General features: G+C 38.5%; 1 protein-coding gene across 1 annotated transcript in view; it reads right to left on the bottom strand.

The window, feature by feature from the left end:
• Nucleotides 1–26,799, bottom strand: part of MANBA (mannosidase beta) — a 111,170-nt gene that overhangs the window by 4,390 nt on the left and 79,981 nt on the right. Inside the window, exons 13-14 of the mRNA XM_021680372.1 lie at nt 18,056–18,220; nt 4,267–4,411 (exon numbers count right to left, since the gene is read on the bottom strand). Coding sequence (XP_021536047.1) covers nt 4,267–4,411; nt 18,056–18,220 — 310 coding nt within the window. The remainder of the gene's footprint in view (nt 1–4,266; nt 4,412–18,055; nt 18,221–26,799) is intronic.

The following is a 26,799-nucleotide window of genomic DNA, read 5'->3' as shown; positions in this document are numbered from 1 at the left end:
GGGGCATGAACCCACGTGCACTGAGGCCTCGGGGCATTCCAGTCTTCACCTCACGGCATCCTCACATCTGGGTGAGGCAAGCATTCACATCCACTTTACAATGAGGAAAGGGAGGCTCAGACCGTACATCAAACATGCCACAGGCAGTACTCAGAGCCCAGACCCGACTCCTAGGCAGCACTTTCTCATACATAATTCTGCTTCCAGTATTCCTTTTTACTACATACACATGAAGAAGGAAATCGGTAGCATGGAAGTAAAAATATTAAATGTATTAGCAACTGTAAGAAAAGATTACACTTGTATAAAACATTATAAATACTCATTTATAAATGTTCAAGGGAGGGGCGCCTGGGCGGCTCAATCGATTAAGCAACTGACTCTTGATTTCAGCCCAGGTCATGATCTCCTGGGCATGAGATTGAGCCCCACGTCTCCATGCTCAGCAGCTCAGCACAGAATCTGCTGGAGATTCTCTCCTTCTTTTTCTCTCTGCCCCTCCTCCCGTTCACACGCACTGTCTCTCTCAAATAAATAAAATCTTTTAAAATTTTAAAAAAATAAGAGTTAAAGTTGAAAATAGAGCTACCATATGATCCAGCAATTGCACTACTGGGTATTTACCCCAAAGATACAAAAGTAGGGATCCGAAGGGGTACGTGCACCCCGATGTTTATAGCAGCAATGTCCACAATAGCCAAACTGTGGAAAGAGCCAAGATGTCCATCAACAGATGAATGGATAAAGAAGATGTGGTATATATATACAATGGAATACTATGCAGCCATCAAAAGGAACGAGATCTTGCCATTTGCAACGACGTGGATGGAACTGGAGGGTATTATGTTGAGTGAAATAAGTCAAACAGAGAAAGACATGTATCATATGATCTCACTGATATGAGGAATTCTTAATCTCAGGAAACAAACTGAGGGTTGCTGGAGTGGGGGGTGGGGTGGGAAGGATGGGGTGACTGGGTGATAGACACTGGGGAGGGTATGTGCTCTGGTAAGCGCTGTGAATTGTGCAAGACTGTTGAATCTCAGATCTGTACCTCTGAAACAATGCAATATATGTTAAGAAAAAAAAAAAGAAGAAGAAGGTAGCAGGAGGGGAAGAATGAAGGGGGGGAATCGGAGGGGTAGACGAACCATGAGAGACGATGGACTCTGAAAAACAAACAGGGTTCTAGAGGGGAGGGGGGTGGGAGGATGGGTTAGCCTGGTGGTGGGTACTGAGGAGGGCACGTTCTGCATGGAGCACTGGGTGTTATGCACAAACAATGAATCATGGAACACTTCATCTAAAACTAATGATGTAATGTATGGGGATTAACATAAGAATAAAAAAAAAAATTAAAAAAAAATAAATAAATAAAAAAAAATAAGAGTTATAGGGAATGTAGTCAATAATATTGTAGTAACTTTGTATGGTGACAGATGGTAACTACACTTATCACAGTGAGCATTTCAAAATGTACAGAAATGTCAAATCACTGAATGGTACACCTAAAAAAATATATAAACAGAACACTTGGGAAAAAAAAATTTAAAAAGTGACAGAAAGAGTTATTTAGAACTCAAAGTCTCCTTCCTTTTCCCATAAGTACAAAAGCCTCTGAGTGAAATAAAACAACCATTTATCACAAATGCCACTGGCAAGTGCAGACTCGAGGAGAACATCCAAACAGATGACAGTTAATGACAGTGGCCCTGACACAATTAGAAGCTTTCGAGAACCTATGAATTCTGTGCCCTGTTGGCATGTCCAAGATGCTAAACCCCCAAACTAAAAAACGTGTCACCATGCCTCTATTCCAAAAAGCTCTTTCCCACAAAGCACTGCACCAATGAACAACTTCCAGAGAGATGGTAGGGAGGGGGAAAGAGTGGAGGAGGGGCGAGGGAGTGTGTGTTGGGGGGAGGATCATGTCCAGAATTCACAGTGCAAGCTGCTGAGATGGAGAAATGTGGTTTGAAGTTCAGAGAGAACCAATTTCTTCTGGCTTTCCAAAATTTCAACTCTCAGTGCTTCAACTGCAACTGCTAATATTTCCCCTTAAAAACAACAAGCAGGGAGGGGTGGAGAGGCCTTTCATATTAGATCTATAAAATGAACTCAAACTTATAAAGTTGACCTTGAACAACATGGGGTTAGGGGCACCAACCCCTGTGCCGTCAAAAATCCACAGGTAACTTCTGACTCCCTCAGAACTTAACTAATAGCTTACTGTTGACCAAGCCTTACTGATAACATAAGTGGTCAATTGACACATATTTTATATGTTATATGTATTATATACTGTATCCTTACAATAAAGCAAGCTAGAGAAAAGCAAGTGTTATTAAGAAAGTCAGAAGGAAGACAAAATACATTTACAGTACTGTACTGTCTTTACCCAAAAAATCTGCATCTTCATGGACCTGCACAGTTCAACCTCATGTTGTTCAAACATCAACTGTATTTGGAAAGTTTTCTCGTAAGTGGAAGATGGCTCAGACCTGAGGTAACTTACAGACTCTCGTGTGGTATCCATTACAGAAGAGACTTCACATGCATGGTTCCAGCTTCATGGCCACACACAGAACACAGGAGGATAGCAATTGAAGCACGAGGTCTCACTGGGACACACACTAGTTACTCATCAGTGACAATATGGCTACCAATATAATATCCTGCAGAGCCAGCTAAAAATGCTGTGGGATTTCTGGCTTTTCCGTTAGCTCTGTGCCTGTCCAAGCTTATGAGCCAAGCAAAATAAATGCCCAGGTGGATTTCTGTATTTGCAAAATTATAACTAAAAATGAGACTAATTTTTTAAAAGGAAATGTGTAAGAATCTATAGATTCCAAGCGGCTATGATCCCTTTAAAGGATCACCATTTCAGATAAGAGCTGACACATGCCTTCCCCCACCCTCACTGGCACACACTATAAGCACCAGATTTATTAAACCAACGACACAGAGTTAAACAGACGCTGTGAGGCTGCGCAGACCAGGAGCAGACACAGCATACCTGTCACAACTCCTCCCTGGCACCTGTTTTCTGTACCAGGTAAAAGAAGATGGTGATCCTCTCCATGGAGGCACTGTCCTGCGAGACTTTAGAAAACAAATTCTTGCTCTGCCATCATACTCCTGGTTCCTGGGTTTACTCACCCTTTCTAAAGAACTCATTAAAATAATTTGCAATACAGTCATTTAAGGGAAGATTAACAAAGACTGGGCTCTCCCCATTCTCGAACCAAACTCTGCTTCAGGAGTCCACGACCTCATCCACGTACAAGAAGGCAGCGTCAGGGTCCAAGTGTCTCTGAACAATATCTCTTTGTCCAGTTTTAAGCTTCCCAGAAAGGCAACTCTCCCCAGGCTACCCCTGATTCTCATCCAATACTCTTTTATCTGGTTGGTGTTGATAAACAGTTTGGTCAGAGAAACCCGATCGAGACTCCAATTCACCGCAAGAGGTGAATCAAAGCACGCGGGGAATGGACTCCTTTGGATTTGCATTCACAGCTAGTTGAAGAGCCTCACCCAGCAAAGGGGCTTTTTATTGTATGGCCTTGCCTCACTTTTGGCCCCAAATTCTTGTGTACATTATTAACTGAATTTCTTTTCAAACCACCATTAGTGAACACCAAAGATTCATAATTACTCCTTGATTTTTAAAAATATATCAAAATAGAATAATTCAAACTGCAGGCACCATGCCAGTCATCTCCCTGTTGCCAAAGGAACTGGTGCAACTGCTAACCCCTCCTACGTGGATTTCTGACTCCACCACGTTTCCCCCCAACAGATAAATAGGGCAAAAATAAAGATGACCTTATGGACCTAGAGGGGAATCCGGGAAAAGGACATTTTAACACTCAGCTGGGCCAGCCTTCCACTTGGCTGAATTCTTCCGAGGAAGAAGCTTACATAAATGCTTCTTTTGCCTGGAAATTCCTCCTAATTAAATTCAAAATTTTAAGCAATCATTGTAAGACACATGGCTGAGACCTTCATGCATGAATCTACCCCCTTCATCAGCCGGCTTTTGTGACTCTGCACAGCCCCGAACTCGAACAAGGCTGCCGCGAAGGCTCACGGAGTGACCGGGAAGGTGGGCGGGGCGGCCGCAGTTCACGGGCTGCGGGAGAAACCCCTCCACTGCGCTGGGGTCTACCCCGATTAATCTGACCCCTCAGGCTCCGTGCTTTCTCAGTGCGTCTCCGCACCGGAGTTGCTTTCTCTCACAGACACAAAGAATGCTGCAACACTTACCTAGAGAAGCCCAGGAAGGAGCCTGCCAGATGTCATTCAGCTGCCAATAAAGTGCTCCCATGGTGTAGCCTTGCCCATCCACTACCTCGCTGCGACTGCGGCGGTAGAATTCAGTCTCTATTTTGACACACTGGGCCTGCATCACCTGATTCGGGGGAAAACATCGAAGCACACGTGTTATTGTCTGACGTAAGTGTGTAGATCTGAGAAAACTGCAGGCTTGAGGGTGTTTTTTAAAATTAGGTTGGATAAATTAGGGAATCTGATTAGCATTATGTCTACCATTATTATACTAGATCTGTAACTAGCCCCTCAGTATGACAGAAGGGTTGTCTATAACAGCTGATTTATTTGGGAGTCTTAGTGTTTCGTTTATTGTAACAATGGGTGATCGAGGAAATAGGATGGTATGAAAGGTTCCTTGCTAATGATAGTGTAGGCAATGATGGAAAGCAGACTATTATTCCAGAGTAAATGGTATATGTAGTCAAACATTAAATTTTTTTACAGTCATGGGTTTTACAAATATATTCATAGCTACTGAAGAAAAAAGTTGTATTAGAAAAAAATTCTACAGGAAAAATAACATTATTATGAGTCTTACACTGTCCAATCCCTAACCCCTTTTCTCTTTTTTCTTTTTTCAAGATTTTATTTATTCATTTGAGAGAGAGAGACAGAGAGAGAGAGCATGAGCAGGGGAGAGAGGCAGAGGCAGAGGGAGAAGCAGATCCCCTGCTGAGCTGGGAGCCAGACATGGGGCTCCACCCCAGAACCCCAGGATTACAACCTGAGCTGAAGGCAGATGCTTAACCATCTGAGCCACCCAGGTGCCCTCCCCAACCCCTTTTTTCTACTCAAGCAATTGTTCTTATATCATGACTTCTGATAATGAAAAATTTCTTATGAATGTAATTCCTTCATTATAGCAGAACAGATGGTAAATTGCAGCAATGAGACACGTGAATTTAGTTCCTATTGAAGAGGCACTAAAGAACTTTACGCAGGACTCTTAATTATTGGCAACATCATTGAAAAATCACTCTTTCATTGCTGCTGTTATCACGTACTTTTTAAAAAGATTTTATTTATTTTATTTTAGAGAGCACAAGCCAGGGGGAGAAGAAGAGGGGGAGAGAGAGAGGAGTCCTAAGCAGACTCCTCACTGAGCGCAGATGCAGGGCTCGATTCCACCACCCTGAGATCATAACCTGAGCTGAAACCAAGAGTGGGAGGCCCAACCAGCTGCACCACCCAGGCACCCCTGTTATCTCATGCTTTTAACTTAGAGTTGTAGTAGGAGAGGCTCATGAGTGAGAGGTTCTTAGGCTCATTTGGAGAGGTCACCAAGGAGAGAACCTGCAGAGACGGTCAGAGCTGCAAGGACTCCTCATTAGAGTGGGGCCTGGATTTTCACAGAGGAAGGAAAAGAAGGATGCAGATAAGGTCTCTTGAAGACTAAGCCCAGATGCTTTCCTAAAAGCTGGAAGAGCTCAGATAAAGGTAGAACCTTTAAATAGGGTTAGGCTGGCTAGTGAGATAATCATAGGTGAAGGTATGACTTATACGAGGTGGGGCCACAAAATTCCAGAAGGATGAAGCAAGAAGAAATCATGGTCATTCAATAAAGATTTAGTAAGCACCTACAGTATGTGTTACATGCTGGTAATGGTCCACCCCTCTCCCAGCAAAAAAATACAGGAGCCCACCCTCATGGAGCTTATTGGCTTGTGTAGAACACAGGACTTAATCAAAGAGTCGCGCAAATAAATGTAAACTTTAAACAGTAGTAAGTGCTAAGAAGGAGTGAGCAATGTTACAAGTGTAGATAGTAGGGGAAATAGGCCTAGCCGAGGAATGAGGATTAGTCTCAAAGAAGAGGAAAGAGACGAGGAGAGAGGGCAGAACCTGGCAGCCGGAGAGGACATGTGTGTTGAGCAGAGAATTCACAGGCAAAGAACTAAAAGGCACAGAGAGCCAGGAACAATGGAAGGGAGGCCAGGGAGATGCAGGGACCAGACCTGGGAAGGTTTTGGTGTGTGTCCTAGAGGCTAGGAAGTCACAGAAAGCTTTTAAGCTCAATGGGTGAAGGGACCAGATTTGCATTCCAAAAGAAGATACTGCTGACCAAAAGAAGAAATGGAGGCACCGGGGTGGGGGAGGTGCCTACAGTGGGTTTAGGGCGACCATTCAGAAAGCTATGAAAACCATCCCAGCAAGAGATGATATCAGCTGTGAGCAGATAAAGAAATGTCCTCATTCAGGAACCAGACCACTGGGACCACAGCAATGAGAGCAGTGAATACACTCTAAAGAAAGAATCTCACAGACGGAGTGGAAATTGTGCCAACTGAAAATGACCACAGGATACAATCTGCATGTATTGAGTCCCAACACTAAGTCAGAGGGAATGAAATAGGAAAACAGACCTATGAAATTTGATCTGTCAGTCAAGCCAATCTACAATTATACTCAGAAATTTCCAGCCAAGTTCCTTGTAAAAATACCAATTTTGTCTGAACTAAAAAAGAAAAAAAGAGAGAGAGAGAGAGATTTACCTACTTCTAGGCCTGGATAGGTAGGCACAGAGAAATTAAGTCCCTTTGTAAGCATTCACGTATGTTGAGTTATGGTACAAAATCAGTGCTGTGGAGCAACTTCTAGAAAATTCAGTGAAGATGAAGCAGCCCAAAAGTAGAAATCTCAGTAGAAACAGATTCTAGGGCAGCATCATCCATGCCCACTGGAGATCTTTACCTTACATCAGCATGGAAAGTAACCTTTATAGTTGTTAAAAAGATTTGATCTCGGGCGCCTGGGTGGCTCAGATGGTTGGGCGTCTGCCTTCGGCTCAGGTCATGATCTCAGGGTCCTGGGATCGAGTCCCGCATCGGGCTCCCTGCTCTTTGGGAGCCTGCTTCTCCCTCTGCCTCTCTCTCTCTCTCTGTCTCTCATGAATAAATAAATAAAATCTTAAAAAAAAAAAAAAAAAAAAAAAACAAACAAAAAAAAGATTTGATCTCTGAACTCATTTATATCACCCTGAGCCTCCATATAATGGCCCCACCAACCAACCTAAATTTGGCCTATGTGCACAAAATCAAGCCAGCCGCAGTCTCTGCCTCCTCAGGACACACACCCAAGACCCCGAACAAGAGGAAATCTCAGTTCTCATCCAGAGAGTCCTGAAAAACAGCCATTGCTTTATAGACTGTGTGTGGAGTGATCATGAGAGGAGAAGCTGAGGAAGTCCTCATCAGACTGGTGAGTAACAATAGGAGGAGAGGGGTTCTAGTCACCAGATATTCTAGAAACTGCTGGTCCAGCCAAGCATGGGCATCGAATGGCAACCACCATGGACAATCCACTTTTGGTGCCAGCCCACAATTCTGGAACTCCCAGTACCTGAAGTACCCCCGAAGTCTGAGCAATTCCTGATATACCAAAGAAGCCAAAGAACCTGCAACGTTCTGTTATTACCCCAGAGACTTGGTTCAGTGTCAACTCATGAGTGGTATGGAAGGAGGGGTGTCATTCATGAAGTTTGGGACTGGAATCACTTTCCTTGGATCCACATTTATAAAGTAGGGTAAATAGGAAAAAAGTAAAAACAGAATTCTGAGGGAACAAAATATCAATGTATACCACAGTAGGAAATTAAGTTATCTCTTTCAGGCAAAAATGAAAACTTCTAGGACAAAGCCATAACCTATTAAATAGTCATGCTTGTGCTTAGCTGGATCTAATCCAGAGGACAACTAGATATTTTACTGATGGCCTTGGTAGAGGTGACCTGCATTTTCTTTTTCTTCATGTAAGTTTCTTTTCAGGAAAAAAAAAAAAAGATCTCATGAGCATCGAATTATTTACATTGCTCCAAATTCTTTTCCAATCTTTGTGAACACATATTGTAGCATATACATTTAGTGTTGTATTCTCACTTAGTTTTCACATATGTACATTTCCATGCCCTGGAATTTGCTAGCATCTCTGTGCTTTAAATGGTTATACAGTTATACCACAGTGTGATTCATCATTCTCCAATTATTAGGCATTTGAATGATTTCCAGTTTTTTCTTTCAACGCAAGAGCTAAGAACATTTTATGTTCTTGTGCTGCTTCTTTTGGTAATAATAGATGAAAAATGTTAAACTCCTTGCTGCATATTGCTATATTAGGTTCCAGTCAAGAGGCTGCTATAAACTGGTGGCCTCCAGACTGAACTTTGCCCCACAAAGACTTTTTTTTATTATGTTATGTTAGTCACCATACAGTACATCATTAGTTTTTGATGTAGTGTTCCATGATTCATTGTTTGCATATAATACCCAGTGCTCCATGCAATACGTGCCCTCCTTAATACCCATTACCGGGCTCAACCATCCCCCCACCCCCCTCCCCTATAAAACCCTTAGTTTGTTTCTTGGAGTCCACAGTTTCTCATGGTTCCTCTCCCCCTCCGATTCCCCCTCTTCATTTTTCCCTTCCTTCTCCTAATGTCCTCCATGCTATTCCTTATGTTCCACAAATAAGTGAAACCATATGATAATTGATTTTCTCTGCTTGACTTACTTCACTTAGCATAATCTCCTCCAGTCCCATCCATGTTGATGTAAAAGTCGGGTATCCGTCCTTTCTGATGGCTGAGTAATATTCCATTGTATATATGGACCACATCTTCTTTATCCATTCATCTGTTGAAGGGCATCTCGGCTCTTTCCACAGTTGAGCACTGGGGAGCATATGGCCCTTCTTTTCACTACATCTATGTCTTTGGGTAAATACCCAGTAGTGCAATTCCTGGGTCATAGGGTAGCTCTATTTTTAAATTTTTGAGGAACCTCCACATTGTTTTCCAAAGTGGCTATACCAACTTGCATTCCCACCAACAGTGTAAGAGGGTTCCCCTTTCTCCACAACCTCTCCAACATTTGTTGTTTCTTGCCTTCTCAATTTTTGCCATTCTAACTGGTGTAAGGGGGTATCTCGATGTGGTTTTGATTTGAATTTCCCTGATGGCTAATGATGATGAACATTTTTTCATGTGTCTGTTAGCCATTTGTATGTCTTCTTCAGAGAAATGTCTGTTCATGTCTTCTGCCCACTTTTTGACTTGATTATTTGTTTATTGGGTATTGAGTTTGAGAAGTTCTCTGTAGATCTTGGATACCAGCCCTTTATCTGTAGTGTCATTTGCAAATATCTTCTCCCATTCTGTGGGTCGCCTCTCTGTTTTGTTGACTGTTTCCTTTGCTGTGCAGAAGCTTTTTATCTTAATGAAGTCCCAAAAGTTCATTTTCGCTTTTGTTTCCTTTGCCTTTGGAGACGTGTCTTGAAAGAAGTTGCTGTGGCCAATGTCGAAGAGGTTACTGCCTATGTTCTCCTCTAGGATTTTGATGGATTCCTGTCTCATATTGAGGTCTTTCATCCATTTTGAGTTTTTTTTTGTGTATGGTATAAGAGAATGGTCGAGTTTCATTCTTCTGTATATAGCTGTCCAATTTTCCCAGCACCATTTATTGAAGAGACTGTCTTTTTTCCATTGCATATTTTTTCCTGCTTTGTCCAAGATTATTTGACCATAGAGTTGAGGGTCCATATCTGGGCTCTCTATTCTGTTCCATTGGTCTGTGTGTATGTTTTTGTGCCAGGACCATGCTGTCTTGGTGATCACAGCTTTGTAATATAGCTTGAAATCAGGTAACGTGATGCCCCCAGCTTTGTTTTTCTTTTTCAACATTTCCTTGGCGATTCGGGGTCTTTTCTGATTCCATACAGATTTTAGGATTGTTTGTTCCAGCACTTTGAAAAATGCCATTGGTATTTTGATTGGGATGCCCCACACAGATTTTAACTGGCCCACAGAGGTGGGTGTTTTTTGGTTTTTTTGAGGTTGGTGGTCTTTTTTTTGTTTCTTGTTTGGATATTGTTTAATGTCTTAAGTCCTGGCCTATATGTTCCATTTTGTCACAATTCCCAATAATCATACTCCTATCCATTTAAATTACCTTCCTAGCCCCCAGAAACATTTGAGTTTTCAATCTCTATTTCAATTTTCAGAACTACTTGCAAGATATCTTTATTTTTGTATATCTGTTCTAACAATCTTCTCGCTGTAATTTATCTTTTCTGGTTTAATAGATAAATGTTAATAATCTTCTAGAATTTTTAAACTTAAAATTTCTTTTTTACATACATGCAGAATTCCTACCCCTTGCTAGCAATGAAAGGAAAAGGACACTAGGCAAGCCCTAACTAGTGGCCTATCATAGCTGAACTTAGTGTGAAGGAGGATAATCAAGACTCTTGAGTGCTCTGGTCTCTAGCATAGTGCAGTACACTCCACAGACAGATGGTGCCACGTGCCAATATCATGGATCTGGGTTTACCCGAACCAGTAGGTGCCAGCAAGGGCTAATGAATGACGCCTTTGTTCATAAAAGTGCAGAAGGCCACTGCCCACTATCCTTCCTAAAGGGTTGTTGTACAATCCCACTTCCCTGGAAAATGTCTGGAACTGCCTCTTTCCCTTTAAAAATTGTACCTGTATTTATATACTCATGCATCCTTCCCTAAAGAGGACAATCTTTACATATAAGAAGGATAAATGCTTAGTCATTTCCTAGGCTACTCAGTCCCACTGTTAGCAGACAAATCTTATTTTAGTTTCAAAAAAGTCTATTTTCAGCAGCTTGCTTGATTACACTTATGAAAGCAGTCTCCTTGGAGAAACAGATGGTAGGGTAAAAAGAAATTGGACCAGGATACAAGACCTAGGTTCCAGCTTTGCCACTGTGATGGAGATTGCTAGCTGTTTACAAAAACCCATTTCCCCTGTCCTCCAGAGTCAGAGAGCTATAGGTGGGCTCCATCCTCCAGAATCACATCCCTTACCCTTGGAACTAGGGGTAAGCCATGTGACTAAGCTCTCCTGACAGAATGTAATTTATATTCTTCATTTACTTAAAATTATCCTGACTGGGGCGCCTGGGTGGCTCAGTTGGTTAAGCGACTGCCTTCGGCTCAGGTCATGATCCTGGAGTCCCGGGATTGAGTCCCGCATCGGGCTCCCTGCTCAGCAGGGAGTCTGCTTCTCCTTCTGACCCTCCCCCCTCTCATGCTCTCTCTCTATCTCATTCTGTCTCTCAAATAAATAAAATCTTTAAAAAAAAAATTATCCTGACAATAAGAATTTCCAATAAAGCCATGTTTCAACTGATATAATTCATACCATACAATTCACCCTTATAGCTTCCAATTTGTTGGCTTTTAGTATTATCACAGGTTGTGTACTCTCTCCACTACCTAATTCCAGAATGTTATCACCCCAAAAGGAAACACTGTACTGTACTGGTTAACAGCAGCTCCTCATTCTCCCTTCTCCTCTGCATCTGGAAACCACTCATGTACTTTCTGTCTCTATGGATTTGCCTATTTTGGACATTTCATGTAAGTGGAACACATTTTGTTTATCCATTCTCTCTATATAGAATTACATATTCTAATATATATATATAATATATATATAACTATATAATTATATATAGTCATTATAATAATTAACTTACTAGCTCTCATAGGTTTTTTAGGTGGATTTTTAAAGCTTTTCTATATATAAGATCATGTCATCTGCAGACAGAGATAGTGTTACTTCTTCCTTTCCAATTTGGATGCCTTTTATTTTATTTCCTTGCCTAACTGTTTTGACTAGAATCTCCAGCACAGTGTTGACTAGAAGTGGCAAGAGCAGGCATCCTTGTCTTGTTCCTGATCTTAGGGAGAAAATGTTCTGGTTTTTTTTCACTATTTAACATGATATTAGGTTTAGGTTCTTCATAGGTGCTCTTATCAGGTTGAGGAAGTCCCTCCTTGTCCTGGCTTGTTGAAATTTTTTTCTTCATCTATTGAAATGATCGTGTAGTTATTTTTCCTTTGTTCTATTAATACGGTGTATTACATTGATTGACTTTCATAGGTTGAACCAATCTTACATCCTGGGATAAATCCCACTTGATTATAGTTTATAAACCTTTTTATATGCTGCTGGATTTGGATTGTTAGTATTTTGTTGAAGATTTCTTTCTTTCTATATTCATAGAAGATATTAGTCTCTGGTTTGCTTTTCTTATATGTCTCTGTCTGGTTTTAGTATCAGAATAAAAATGATTTCACAGAATGAGTTAGGAAGTGTTTTCCCCCTCTCCTTTTTTTGGGGGGGAAGATTTGTGAAAGATGGTGCTAATTCTTCTTTCAATATTTTTTAGCATTCACTAGTGAAGCCATCTTTGTAGAGGACAAATCTTTAATTACTAACTCAATCTCTTTAGTTGTGATAGATCTACTTAGATTTTCTATTTCTTCTTGAGTCCATTTTCATTATTTGTGTCTTTCTGCCATTTTGTCTAGGTTAAATGACTTACTGTCATACAATTATTTACAGTATTCTCTAATCACCCTTTTTATTTATTTGAGGTCAACAGTAGTGCTCCCTCTTTCATTCCTGATTTAGTGATTGGAATCTTCTCTCTCTTTTTTTTTTTCTTGGCCTAGTCTAGCTACAGTTTTTTCAATTTTGTTGATCATTTCAAAGAACTAACTTTTTGGCTTTGTTGATTTTCTCTATTGTTCCAATAAGGCCTCTTTTAATGTGCCAAATTTCTGATGTCTGCTTTATTTAAGTGCAGCAAATTGATGTTAAAATTCAACCAAACACCTCAGTAGTTATAGAATTTCCCTTATCTCAATTGTGAAAGGACATAATATTGTAGTTTAAAAGGCAGAAACTTGCTCCATTCATTGCCTGAGAACTTGGGAAAATACTTAACCTTTCTGAGCCTGTTTACTCAAATATAAAATGAAAACAGTAACATAGATGTCTGGAGATGTTGTTAGAATTATGTAAGAAGATATACAACACATCTCATGGCCCAGGGCGAGGCATTTGGTAGACATGCAAAGAATGCTGACTGTCTTCTTGACTGCTAAATTACATGTTGCATATATATATATTAGTATGTAATGTACTCTATTAATCACTCCTCTCTTTTTTTTTTTTTTAAAGATTTTATTTATTTATTTGACAGAGAGCGAGAGCAGGAACACAAGCAGGGGGAGTGGGAGAGGGAGAAGCAGGCTTCCTGCTGAGCAGGGAGCCGGATGTGGGACTCGATCCCAGGACCCTGAGATCATGACCTGAGTAGAAGGCAGACGCTTAACGACTGAGCCACCCAGGCGCCCATCACTCCTCTCTTTTACTGACCCCATCCATCTTAAAAGCTCAGCATAGCCTGGATCTTCTATCAAATCTCAGTGCTGCTTACCAAACAAATAATAGTTCCAAGGTAGCAAGTATCATCAACACCTGGGCCTACAACATAGTCTTCCTTTTTTTTTTTTTTTGTTCTTGTGATCAAGTTACACGCAACATAGGAAGATAAAATGGACCCCTAAAGAATATGAATCTCTTAAGGACATCCCCAAGCATCTAGCCCTGATTACGTGCTTAATAAATATGTGAAGAATTGGGGTGCCTGGGTGGCTCAGTTGGTTAAGCGACTGCCTTCAGCTCAGGTCATGATCCTGGAGTCCCGGGATCGAGTCCCGCATCGGGCTCCCTGCTCGGCGGGGAGTCTGCTTCTCCCTCTGACCCTCCCCCCTCTCATGTGCTCTCTCTCTCTCTCTCATTCTCTCTCTCAAATAAATAAAATCTTAAAAAAATAAATAAATAAATAAATAAATAAATATGTGAAGAATAAATGAAGGCACTAGAGGGAGCTATAAGCTAAGGGGTTAGTAAAGATTGTCACTAGCCCAGCTTCCTAAGTGGCTAGTAAGAGGCCTACTGGCAGAGTTAAATTGATCAAGTTTCGATGTGAAGGTTAGACAGTCCTCAGACTAAGCAGTGAGCCTGTGCAACATAGCTTAAGAGAGTGGGCCGAGGTAAGTAGGCTATTTGGAATACAGTATAACAGGGTAAGGTAGGAAAATGAAAGGTGAGGCAAGCTTATTCTGGAATATTAGAAGAATGAAAGAAGTAAAAATCGAGGATACTTTTGCTGTTGTAAGATAAGGAGAAGATAGGAAAAGATCTAAATGTGAAGAAACTTACCGCACAGCTTTCTCAGCCAAGATTTTTCTGAAAGTTGCAAAAAATTCCTCTGTAGACCGTCTGAAGAAGTGGTACCCAAGCAGGCACTTCAGAACAGTCTGACAACAACGAGAGAAAGAAGAGAGGGTGGAAGCAGGAACAGAAAAAATGGACCAAAGAAAGGTTTTTATTTCTAATGCACATGTCAAAGATAATTGTTCTAAAATCAAAGTAGCAAGGGGGAAAAGAATGCTTTACTCTAACATTTCCTGTCTATGTTTCAGTCAAGAAAATTCAACACTAAAAACAACAAAAAAAATCATAATTCTGATTTTTTTTCCATCTCAGATCCCATCTAGTACATTAGAAAGTTCTAAGGTACAACCAACACAATCCAATTCCAAGCCAATGCCTGATAAGACACCAGTGCTAAATTATCATATGAAAGCCATCACCAACAAAACCCAGCAACAAACAATTCCACTTGTACACCCAGCTCCTAACTATGTACCGCTAATGCTAATGAGTTCAGAAAGAACAATTATTTTTGTCAGTTCTCTGAATGTTGTTTTGAGAAAAGAGAATAAAGTAACAGTAATAAAATGAACAGCTGGGAGGAGGACAGCCAGCATGAAAAACAACAGCTGAAAAGGTTCCCGCGTGTGCGTGCACACACACACACACACACACACGAATAAGGATCATCCTATTTCACATACCAAAACTGAGACTCTTTTATAGAATACTGTCTATGAAAAGCTAATAATGATGAACTTCAATACTTTAAAAGGGACAGATATCAACTTTATCTTTTAACTTGTGTTCTATGGTAAGTTCATAAATTACACATCAAAACTTCCCTAACTGATAAGCTTATGGTTAAAACATTAAAATTTTCTTTATTAGTTTATCATCTTCTACAAAGGAGTATTCTTTTGGCTTAGAGTTTTCTGCTTCAGCTTCCATCCAGATTTTTTTGTTTTTATATAGGAGAAAACTGATGAGAGTAGGCATGAGTTTAGATTAAAATTGGTATCTTTTTAGGTGCTAAGATGCAAAAATTAAAATGTGATCATGTTTAACAAAAACTTCAAATCTATTTCAGATCAACTCATATGACTGAGATTAGGCTCCTGCCTTCTCTCTCTGAACTTGAAACAAGTATGGCAAAGACATCAGATAAATAAGCCCTGGCTTTAATATAGTCTTATGCATGCATGTAGTTCACAGGTTCGTGAAATAAAATTGGCAAGTAAAGAGAGTAAATGAAAACATTAAGAAGAAAATATTACCTAAAATTCAGCTCGATAGTTTCTTACAAAGTTAAATATAAATTCCATATAACTCAGCAATTTCACGCATGTATTTCAACTCAGAGGAAATGAAGATATGCACACAAAGATTTGTATGCTAATATTCATAGCAGTATTATTCATAATAGGCAAAAATTGGTAATAATCCAAATGTGCATCAAGAGATGAATGGATATATAAAATATGGTATATCCATTACAACAGAATACTATTTAGCAAGAAAGAGGAATGAAGTGCAGGTGTATGCTACAACATGGAAGACCTTCAAAAACATTATGCTAGGTAAAAGAAGCCAGATGCAAAACATCACACATTGTATGAGTCCAGTTACAAGAAATGTTGAGAAAAGTAAAATCTATACAGACAGAAAGCAGATTAATGTTTACCTGGGGCTGAAGGTGAGAAAGGAGAGTAACTGCAAATAGACACAAGGATCTTTTGGGGATGTCAGAAATGTTCTAAAATTGGATTATGGTCACGGTTGCATGACTCAATAAATATTCTAAGAATCACTTAATTGTACACTTAAAATGAGTGAATTTTATGGTATGTCAATTATCTCTCAATAGAGCTGTTTAAAAAATAATCCAGGGGCGCCTGGGTGGCTCAGATGGTTAAGCGTCTGCCTTCGGCTCAGGTCATGATCTCCGGGTCCTGGGATTGAGCCTCATGTCAGGCTCCCTGCTCAGCGGGGAGCCTGCTTCTCCCTCTCCCTCTGCCTCTCCCCTCGCTTGCACTCTCTCTGTCCCTCTCTCTCTCAAATGAACAAATAAAATCTTTTTAAAAAATCCAGTAAGGTGCATAAAGTAACATGCAGATATCTTAATTGTATGCCTCAGTGAATTTTATCATGTGTATACATACACCCATGTAACCAGCACCCAGATCAAGATATAAAGCTTTTTTAGCACTCCACAGAGTTTCCTGATATCCATTTCTAACCATAATTCACTATCCCCTCCACAAGAGTGGTTACCACCAATTTGCTCTCCATCATCTTCATTCATTTTGTCTATAACTAAAACTTGAATGTTTCTTTTGCTCAACATAATGTTTGTGAGATTCATCCAAGTTGATGCTGATATCAGCAGTTCATTCTTTCGTATTGCTATGGAATATTCCATTACATAAATATACCATAGTTTATAAATTCTTCTGTTAAAGAACATCTAGGCTGTTTCCAGTTTGGAGCTATTATGAATAAAGCTGGTATGAACATTATTTTAGATGTCTGTTGGCACACATATGCACTCATTTTTCTTGGGTACATAGCTTGTAGTAGAAATGCTGATTCAGAGAGGAAGCAAATGTTTAGCTTGGATAGAAACTGCCATAAAATTTTCCAAAGTGATTAAACAAATTTCTATTCCTACTAACAATGTCTACAAGTTCCAGCTGTCGCACATCCTCACCAACAGTTGGCATTGTCAATCTATTTAATTTTAGCCATTGTGCTAAAATGACATTGTGTACCTTGTAGTGTAGGGGTACCCTAGCATGATTTTAATTTTGCATTTCCTTGATTGAGAATGAAATTGAACACATTTTCACATATTTACTGAACACTGGATATCTTCTTTGGTGAAGTGCCTGTTCAAGGTTTTTGTCCATTTTTTAATAGGTTATATCCTTTTCTTATTACTCCATAGAAGTTCTTTATTTTGAATACAAATCTTTTTATCAGATATATGTATTACAGATACCATTGCCCAATCTGTGGCTTGTCTTTTATCTCTCTTAATGGTGTCTTAATTTACAAAAGTCCATAATTTTAGTGAAGTCCAATTTATCATTATTTTCTTTTATAGTTAATGTCTTTTATGTCCTGTTTAAGAAATCTTTGCCAAGGTTATGAAAATGAGACCTTTCACAGTTGATTCCTTGATCACTGATCAAATTAATTTTTGTATATGGAGTCAAAGTTCATCTATTTTCCTACAAAGATACCCACTTGATACTGTACTGTCTATTGGTAAAACTATCCTTTCCCACCGGATCGCAGTGGCATCATGGCCATCAATCAAGTGATTATATTATACATAAGTCTGTTTCTGGACTCTACTGTGTTCCATTATTCCATTTTATCCTTGGGGAAAGCTATTTTCTTAATTACTGACACTTTATAGTGATCATGAGCTAGGGAACATTTTAATGCACAATTTGCTGTAGAACATTGTGAGCTGTTTGTTCTTTGTAAGAGAGACAAATGCCAAAAATTAACTATTTCAAGTATTACATGTCATCATTCATCTGTTTTGAAGAAGATAAACTCCTCAATCAATGAAATAAAAACCTGAATATTTTTTCACCACGTAAGGCTTACAAAATCTACATGATCCCCTATGTTAACTGAAGGAACCAGTTGAACTCCAGAATGAAAATGCCTTACCTGAGTAAGGTAAATGGTATCTTTGAATGTCTGTAATGTATCTGTGCTTTCCGGGAGTTTGAAATGAAATCCAATCTGAAGCAGCATTTCATTATTACCATCTGCATGATGTTGTCGATGAAGTGAAAATTTGCTGTTGTAAGACCAGTCCTCTTCAGATGAAACCTTTCGAGTAAAGAATAAGAGGTACAAATGGGGAAGTTAGGAGTTCCACACACTTCTGACACACTCAAAAAGTACTCTGCATACGGAAAAGAGCTCAGGGTTTGTGCTGCGACTCTAATTTCACAGATGGTAGATGTTTTTGCCATCATACTTGTTACTGGTGAAAGAGTAGCCCTGTGCAAAGTTGAATCACAAAACCAGGATTTGGCACCTATACCATCCCTTACTCAAACCTAGAAAGTTACACTTTGGCATTTCTATCAGAAGTCTTATCAAAACATTATTCCTGTTTTTAGAACATTCACGTGCTTATTTTTAAATGTCATTTAAATGTCATTTACCTTTATTCAAGTAAATAAATTGTCACAAAAGAATAATGGCCTGAAATCAGCGTTCTGTTAAAACTGTCAATTCTTTAACAGGAATAAAATATGACTATTAAGACAGTAAATGCTTAGCACTTGCTCATTTGTTTCTCAATTACTACTAAATATATTTGACATATACAGATGTTTAATTTTGATATAGTTGAAGACACAAACCAAACAATGATACTCTTTTCCCCTAACAGTAAATCTTTTTTTAAAGCCAGGTACAATGTATGTGATCTTTCTGTCATCTCTTTGAGAAGCTATCATCAGGTCAAAGTAAAAAAACAAAAACAAATACCACACATATGTTAGTAGTATACCTTTTACAGAAAAATAGACAATGATTCTGGCTTCTAGGCCTATGATTTAATGCCCTGTTAGCATCTGAGAAAGATATAAGACAACTGCTGTCTACACCTGAAAACATCAGTTTAATCCAGGTTATACAACGACTTTGAAAAACAGTCTACCCTACCCTCAAAAATTCCTGAAAATTAAAAATATTAATCCCTGTTCATAGAATATGACTTATAATTCCCTATAATCATGCAATGTACAGACCAATCACCTTAAAAGGAAAATATTATTCTTTAGGAAATTGTTTACACCAAAATGTAAGTAGTGTACATTACCCATGTTTGATGTGGAAGTTTTTCCAAATTATACGTATTTTCCAAAACTATTATCACCAGACAGTTTAGAGAACTAATTATTTCAGTTACTTATTTAAAAGAAAAAAAAAATAAATAAATAAAAGAGGTATTAGTATTTACAGTCATCTTGTACACATTTGAGATGTACACATCTTTACCAACAGGCTTCCTTTCTTTCAATGCTTCTTCCTTTTTAAAGCCTGAAACACATCTTCAGGCTTCTCAGCCCTGATTGGTAATGATATGAACGTATCCCATAACTGGTAAACCTGATCTTCTGTTATGTGGAAAGCTTTCTAACTTCTGATAGCCATGGTTTGAGCATCTTATAAATTTCAGCTGTAACAATGTTATCAGAAGGAATTCAAAGTGCCAAAGAAGGCTCTAATTGTTTTAAGACTATTACCTCACTTAATCCTCATGACAACTCTACAAGTTGGTATTATCACTCTATTTTAGAGATGAGGCACATCTCTAAAGGTTCAGAAGTTTCAGTAATTTGTCCAAGACCCTAAGCTAGTTGGCACAGTCTAGCTCTAGCCTCTAGTTCTTTAAACCTAGATGCCTCTGAAGAAAATAAAACTTTCATACAAATCCTATGGCTAGAATGGATTGTATTAATCATAATAATAGCTTACATTTTATGGGTTGTAGCTATGTGTCAAGAACTGTGCTAAGTGCTTCAATGTGTAAATTAACTTAATCTTTACACATGATCACATGCACACATGCATACCTGCACATACACACACACAGACACACACACGCACTCTCTCCCTCTCCACCCCAGAGGTATTTTACTACTACTAAACCCAATTTACAAATGAGGACATTAAAATTCAAAAAGATTAAATAATTTGTCCAAGGCAATAGAGCTACTGCACGGCTTTTCTCGTATTAAAATCCAGATCTGTTTATTCCATAGCCCAAGCTTTTAATCACTGTGCAATACTGATAATGGACTATTGAAAATATGATTAATTTACAAAGAAGTAATGCATCCCAAACTAGAAAGGGACATTTTAATATTTTTGTTAAGTACATGAAAAAAAACTCTAACTAGAAACCTAAGTTTTATGTAAAGTTATTCTTTTGGTTTCTTTTATATTCCCAATTACCTAATTCAAATCCCCAACTAAGCAATGTAGCTCAAAAAAGAGGTAATGGTTAAATCAAGGGTTCATAATGAACAGAAATTCACCTTTCCCTATTTTAAAACAGTGTTTAGTATCTTTGAACATCATCAGGCATTTCACAAAAACACGCCAATTGCATTATTGTCAGATGGTAAACAGAAATGCTAATAGATTTAAGAAAAAGGTTTAGCAGTTTATAACACTCACCCTCCCAAAATGTAGTGAAATGAAAATGGTTCAGCTTCTGGTGTCAGATAATAAGTTTGTATCCAGATATGCTCCTTGGTTATCTGGGGATAATGATGGAACTCTCACCCTCAAGTACCTTGATTTCCTCCCAGACCTCAGTCAAAGGGTTGGGGGAGGGGTAGATTATTGTTAAATGAAACAATGAGTCTCTGGTAAAGAGCATCTGCTCAGTAAATATTTTTGCTTCTTTCATTCCTTCTTTCCCATTCTAACACCTGTTCCTACCTGAGTCAGGATACTCAACTCCATCCTCCTTCATTTTGAAAAAATAGTATTCCTAAAAAATCCACCCCATAATATGCAAGTAATAAAAAAAAAAAACAAGGGGTAGATCTAAGGTTATGACATTACACTTATTAAAGTTAAAAATACAGGGGCGCCTGGGTGGCTCAGTGGTTAAGCATCTGCCTTTGGCTCAGGTCATGATCCCAGGGTCCTGGGATCAAGTCCCACATCAGGCTCCCTGCTGAGCAGGGAGTCTGCTTCTCCCTCTCCCTCTGCCCCTGCTCATGCTCTCTCAAATAAATAAATAAATAAAATCTTTTTAAAAATAAAGTTAAAAATACAATATAACTGCATTATGTGGAAGCAAATATAATTGGGTTCAGGTAGTAAAATTGAGGAAGATTTTGAAATTGTCTTAAATTTTTTTTTGTGGTTACTTTACACAAGTAATAGGGGAGGGGAAACAAAAACTACAGGTACATGATTATTTTTTTATAACTTTTTTTAAAGTTCTTATTTACTTATTTATCTTAAGAGAGAGCACATGTGCACGTATGAGCGGAGGAAGGGCAGAGGAGACAGAGAGAGAATCTCAAGCAGACTCTGTGATGAGGGCAGAGCTCACGACCTTGAGATCATGACCTGAGCTGAAATCACACTTAACTGACTGAGCCACCCAGGGAACCCCAGGTACGTGATTATTTCAACAGATGCAGAAAAAGAGCATTTGACAAAATCCAACACCCTTTTATGATACAAACACTCAACCCACTAGGAATAAAAGGGAACTTCCTCAACCTGATAAAAGGCATCTATGAAAAACCTACAGTTAACATCTTACTACACAGTAAAAGACTAAAAGCTTTCTCCCTAAGAAAAGCAATGAGACAAAGATGTCTGTTCTTACCATTTCTATTCTATGTTGTACTGGAGGTTCTAGCCAGGGCAATTAGCCAAGAAAAGTTAATAAAAGGCATCCATATTGAAAAGGAAGAAGTAGAACTAATTCTATCTGCAGATGACATGCTCTTAAATATAGAAAAACATAAAGGATTCACAAAAACTATTAAAGCTAATAAATAAGTTCTGCAAGGTTGCAGAATATATGTTCAATCTACAAAAATCAACTGTCTCTTTATATACTAGTAATGAACAATGTGAAAATAAGTTAAGAAAATAATTCCATTTACAAAAAGAATAAAATACTTAGGAATAAATTTAACCAAAGAAGTATAAATTTTGTACAATGAAACTACAAAATAGTGAAAGAAGACATCACATGTTCATGGATAAGGAGACTTCATATTGTTAAGATGACAACACTTTGCAAACTAATCTACTGATTCAACACAATCCCTATCAAAATCCCAGTGGATTTTTTTGCAGAAACTGGCAAGGTTATCCTAAAATTGATATGTAAATGGAAGGCACCCAGAACAGTCAAAACAATCTTGAAAAGAATAACAAAGTTGGTGGAGTCACCCTTCCTGCTTTCGAAACTCACTACACAAAGCCGTAAGTAATGATGACAGTGCATACTGGCATAAAATAGACAGTCAGATCAATGGAAACAAACTGAGAATCCAGAAATAAACCTTAACATTTATGGTTGATTGATTTTGACAAAGGGGTCAAGAGAATCAATGGGGGAAAGAATACTGTTTTTTTTTTTAATTTTAATTTTATTTTATTATGTTAGTCACCATACAGTACATCATTAGTTTTTGAAGAATAATGTTTTCAATAAATGATGTTTGGATAACTAGATATCCACATGCAAAAAAATGAACCTGTACATCTACCTCACACCATATAGAATAATTAACTCAAAACAGATCACAGATCTAAATGTAAGAGCTAACACTAAAAGACAACACAGAAGCAAAACTTTGTGATCTTAGGTTAGAAAATGGTTTCTTAGATACAATACCAAAAGCACAAGAGATAAAAGAGAAGATTGATAAGGACTTCATCAAAATTTAAAACTTTTGGGGCACCTGGGTGGCTCAGTCGGTTAAGTGTCTGCCTTTGGCTCGGGTCATGATCTCATGGTCCTGGGATCGAGTCCCACGGCAGGCTCCGTGCTTGGCAGGGAGCCTGCTTCTCCCTCTCCCACTGCCCCCTCCCTGCTTGTGCTCTCTCTCTCTCTAATAAATAAAAAAATCTTTTAAAAAATTTTAAAACTTTTGGGTGCCTGGGTTGCTCAGTTGGTTGGGTGACTGCCTTCGGCTCAGGTCATGATCCTGGAGGCCCAGGATCAAGTCCTGCATCGAGCTCCCTGCTCGGAGGGGAGTCTGCTTCTCCCTCTGACCTTCTCCCCTCTCATGCTCTCTCTCTCTCTATCATTCTCTCTCAAATAAATAAATAAAATCTTTATTAAAAAAATTTAAAACTTTTGTGCTTTAAATGACACCATCAACTAAGTAAAAAGAAAACATACAAATTAGGAGAAAATATTTGCAAATCATATATCTGATTAAAAAAAACATATCCAGAATATATATATATATATATATATAAAACTCTTTTAAAAAAAATTCTTTAAATTCAATTTAGTTAACATATAGTGTATTATTAGTTTCAGGGGTAGAATTTAGTGATTCATCAGTTGCATATGTATGAAGTCAGTGCTCATTACATCACATCCCCTCCTTAATGCCAATCACTAAGTTACCCCATCCTCCCCACCTACCTCCCCTCCAGCAACCCTCAGTTTGTTCCCTATAGTTAAGGGTCCCTTTAGGTTTGCCTCCCTCTCTGTTTTTATCTTATTTTATTTTTCCTTCCCTTCCCCTATGTTCATCTGTTTTGTTTCTTAAATTTCACACGAGTGAAATCATATGGTATTTGTCTTTCTCTGACTGACTTATTTCTCCTAGCCAAATATAGTCTAGTTCCATCCATGTCATTGCAAATGGCAAGATTTCATTCTTTTTGATGGCTGAGTAATATTTCATTGTACATATATACCACATCTTATTTATACATCCATCTGTTGATGGACATCTGGGCTCTTTCCATATTTTGGTTATTGTGGACATTACTGCTATAAACACTGGCACAATTCAATAACAAAAAGACAAATAACCTAGTTCAAAAATAGGAAAAGGGTTTGAATAGACATTTCTCTTAGGTAAATATAAGAATGGCCAACAAGCACATGAAAAGAAGCTCAACATCATTAGCCATGAAAGAAATGCGCATTTCCTATAAATGCAAATTTCCTATAAATGCAAATGTGAAAAAAAAAAACAAAAAGGGAAAATTAGTGTTGACAAAGATGTAGAGAAATTGGAACCCTCATACCTTTCCTGGTGGGAATGTAAAATGGTGCAGTGATTGTGAACTATGGGAAACAGTTTGGCAGTTCCTTGGAATATTAAACATATAGTTACCATATGACCCAGCAATTCCACTTCTAAGTGTATACTTAATAGAATTGAAAACACATGTTCACCAAAAAAATGTATACAAATGTTCACAGCAGCACTATTCATAATAGCCAAAAAGTGGGAATAACACAGTGTACATCAACTGATTAAAGGATAAACAAAATGCGGTACTTCCAAATGGTGGAATATTATTCAGCAATAAGAAAGAATGACAAACTATTACATGATACAACATGGATGAACCTTGCAAAATTTATGTTAAGTGAAAGAATCCAGCCTAAAAAGATCACATATTTTATGATTCCAATATATGAAATGTGCAGAAAAGGCAAAGATATAGACATACAAAGCAGATTACTGTGCCTAGAGCTGGGGTGGGAGAGACTGAGAGAGTGGGGAGTAATTTGGGTATAGAGTTTCTTTGGGGTGATGAAAATGCTCTAAAATTAGGTCATGGTGATGGCTGCACAACTCTGCGAATATACTGAAAACCATTAAAGTATATCTTTCAAATGGGTGGATCGCATGGTCAGTGAATTATATCTCAATAAAGCTGTTTAAAAAAGAACACATACTTCCAAACTCATTCTATGAGGCCAGCATTACCTTAATCCCCAAACCAGGCAAAGACCCCATCGAAAAGGAGAATTTCAGACCGATATCCCTGATGAATATGGATTCCAAAATCCTCAACAAAATCCTAGCTTATAGGATCCAACAATACATTAAAAGGATCATCCACCACAACCAAGTGGGATTTATCCCCTGGATGCAAGGGTGGTTCAACATTCACAAATCAATCAGTGTGATAGAACACATTAATAAGAGGAGGGATAAGAACCATATGGTCCTCTCAATTGATGCAGAAAAAGCATTTGACAAAATACAACATCCTTTCCTGATTAAAACTCTCCAGAGTATAGGGATAGAGGGAACATTCCTCAAGCTCATAAAATCCATCTATGAAAAACCCACAGCGAATATCATCCTCAATGGGGAAAAGCTGAGAGCCTTTCCCTTAAGATCAGGAACACGTCAAGGATGCCCACTCTCGCCACTATCGTTCAACATAGTACTAGAAGTCCTAGCAACAGCAATCAGACAACAAAAAGAAATAAAAGGTATTCAAATTGGCAAAGAAGAAGTCAAACTCTCTCTTTTCACAGACGACATGATACTTTATGTGGAAAACCCAAAAGACTCCACCCCCAAATTACTAGAACTCATACAGCAATTCAGTAATGTGGCAGGATACAAAATCAATGCACAGAAATCAGTTGCTTTCTTATACACTAACAACGCAACTGTAGAAAGAGAAATTAGAGAAACGATTCCATTTACAATAGCACCAAAAATCATAAGATACCTCAGAATAAACCTAACCAAAAAGGTAAAGGATCTGTACTCTAGAAACTACAGAACATTCATGAAAGGAATTGAAGAAGACACAAAAAGATGGAAAAATATTCCATGCTCATGGATCGGAAGAATAAACATTGTTAAAATGTCTATGCTACCCAGAGCAATCTATACCTTCAATGCCATCCCAATCAAAATTCCAATGACATTTTTCAAAGTGCTGCAACAAACAATCCTAAAATTTGTATGGAATCAGAAAAGACCCCGAATCGCCAAGGAAATGTTGAAAAAGAAAAACAAAGCTGGGGGCATCACGTTGCCCGATTTCAAGCTGTATTACAAAGCTGTGATCGCCAAGACAGCATGGTACTGGCACAAAATCAGACATATAGACCAATGGAACAGAATAGAGAGCCCAGATATGGACCCTCAATTCTATGGTCAAATAGCAGGAAAAAATATGCAATGGAAAAAAGACAGTCTCTCCAATAAATGGTGCTGGGAAAATTGGACAGCCACATGCAGAAGAATGAAACTCAACCATTCTCTAACACCATACACAAAGATAAACTCAAAATGGATGAAAGACGTCAGTGTGAGACAGGAATCCATCAAAATCCTAGAGGAGAACATAGGCAGTAACCTCTTTGACATTGGCCACAGCAACTTCTTTCAAGATACATCTCCAAAAGCTAGTGAAACAAAAGCAGAAATGAACTTTTGGGACTTCATCAAGATAAAAAGCTTCTGCACAGCAAAGGAAACAGTCAACAAAACAAGGAGGCGACCCACAGAATGGGAGAAGATATTTGCAAATGACACTACAGATAAAGGGCTGGTATCCAAGATCTACAGAAAACTTCTCAAACTCAACACCCAAAAAACAAATAATCAAGTCAAAAAGTGGGCAGAAGACATGAAAAGACACTTCTCTGAAGAAGACACACAAATGACTAACAGACACATGAAAAAATGTTCATCATCATTAGCCATCAGGGAAATCCCAATCAAAACCACATTGAGATAACACCTTACACCAGTTAGAATGGCAAAAATGGGCAGGGAAAGAAACAACAAATGTTGGAGAGGTTGTGGAGAAAGGGGAACCCTCTTACACTGTTGGTGGGAATGCAAGTTGGTATAGCCACTTTGGAAAACAGTGTGGAGGTGCCTCAAAAAATTAAATATAGAGCT

The sequence above is a fragment of the Neomonachus schauinslandi genome, chromosome 2, assembly GCF_002201575.2.
Source record: "Neomonachus schauinslandi chromosome 2, ASM220157v2, whole genome shotgun sequence".
In the NCBI taxonomy this organism is placed as follows: Eukaryota; Metazoa; Chordata; class Mammalia; order Carnivora; family Phocidae; genus Neomonachus; species Neomonachus schauinslandi.
The sequence above is the reverse complement of the archived record's forward strand: the minus strand, read 5'-3'. Positions and strand labels throughout refer to the sequence as shown.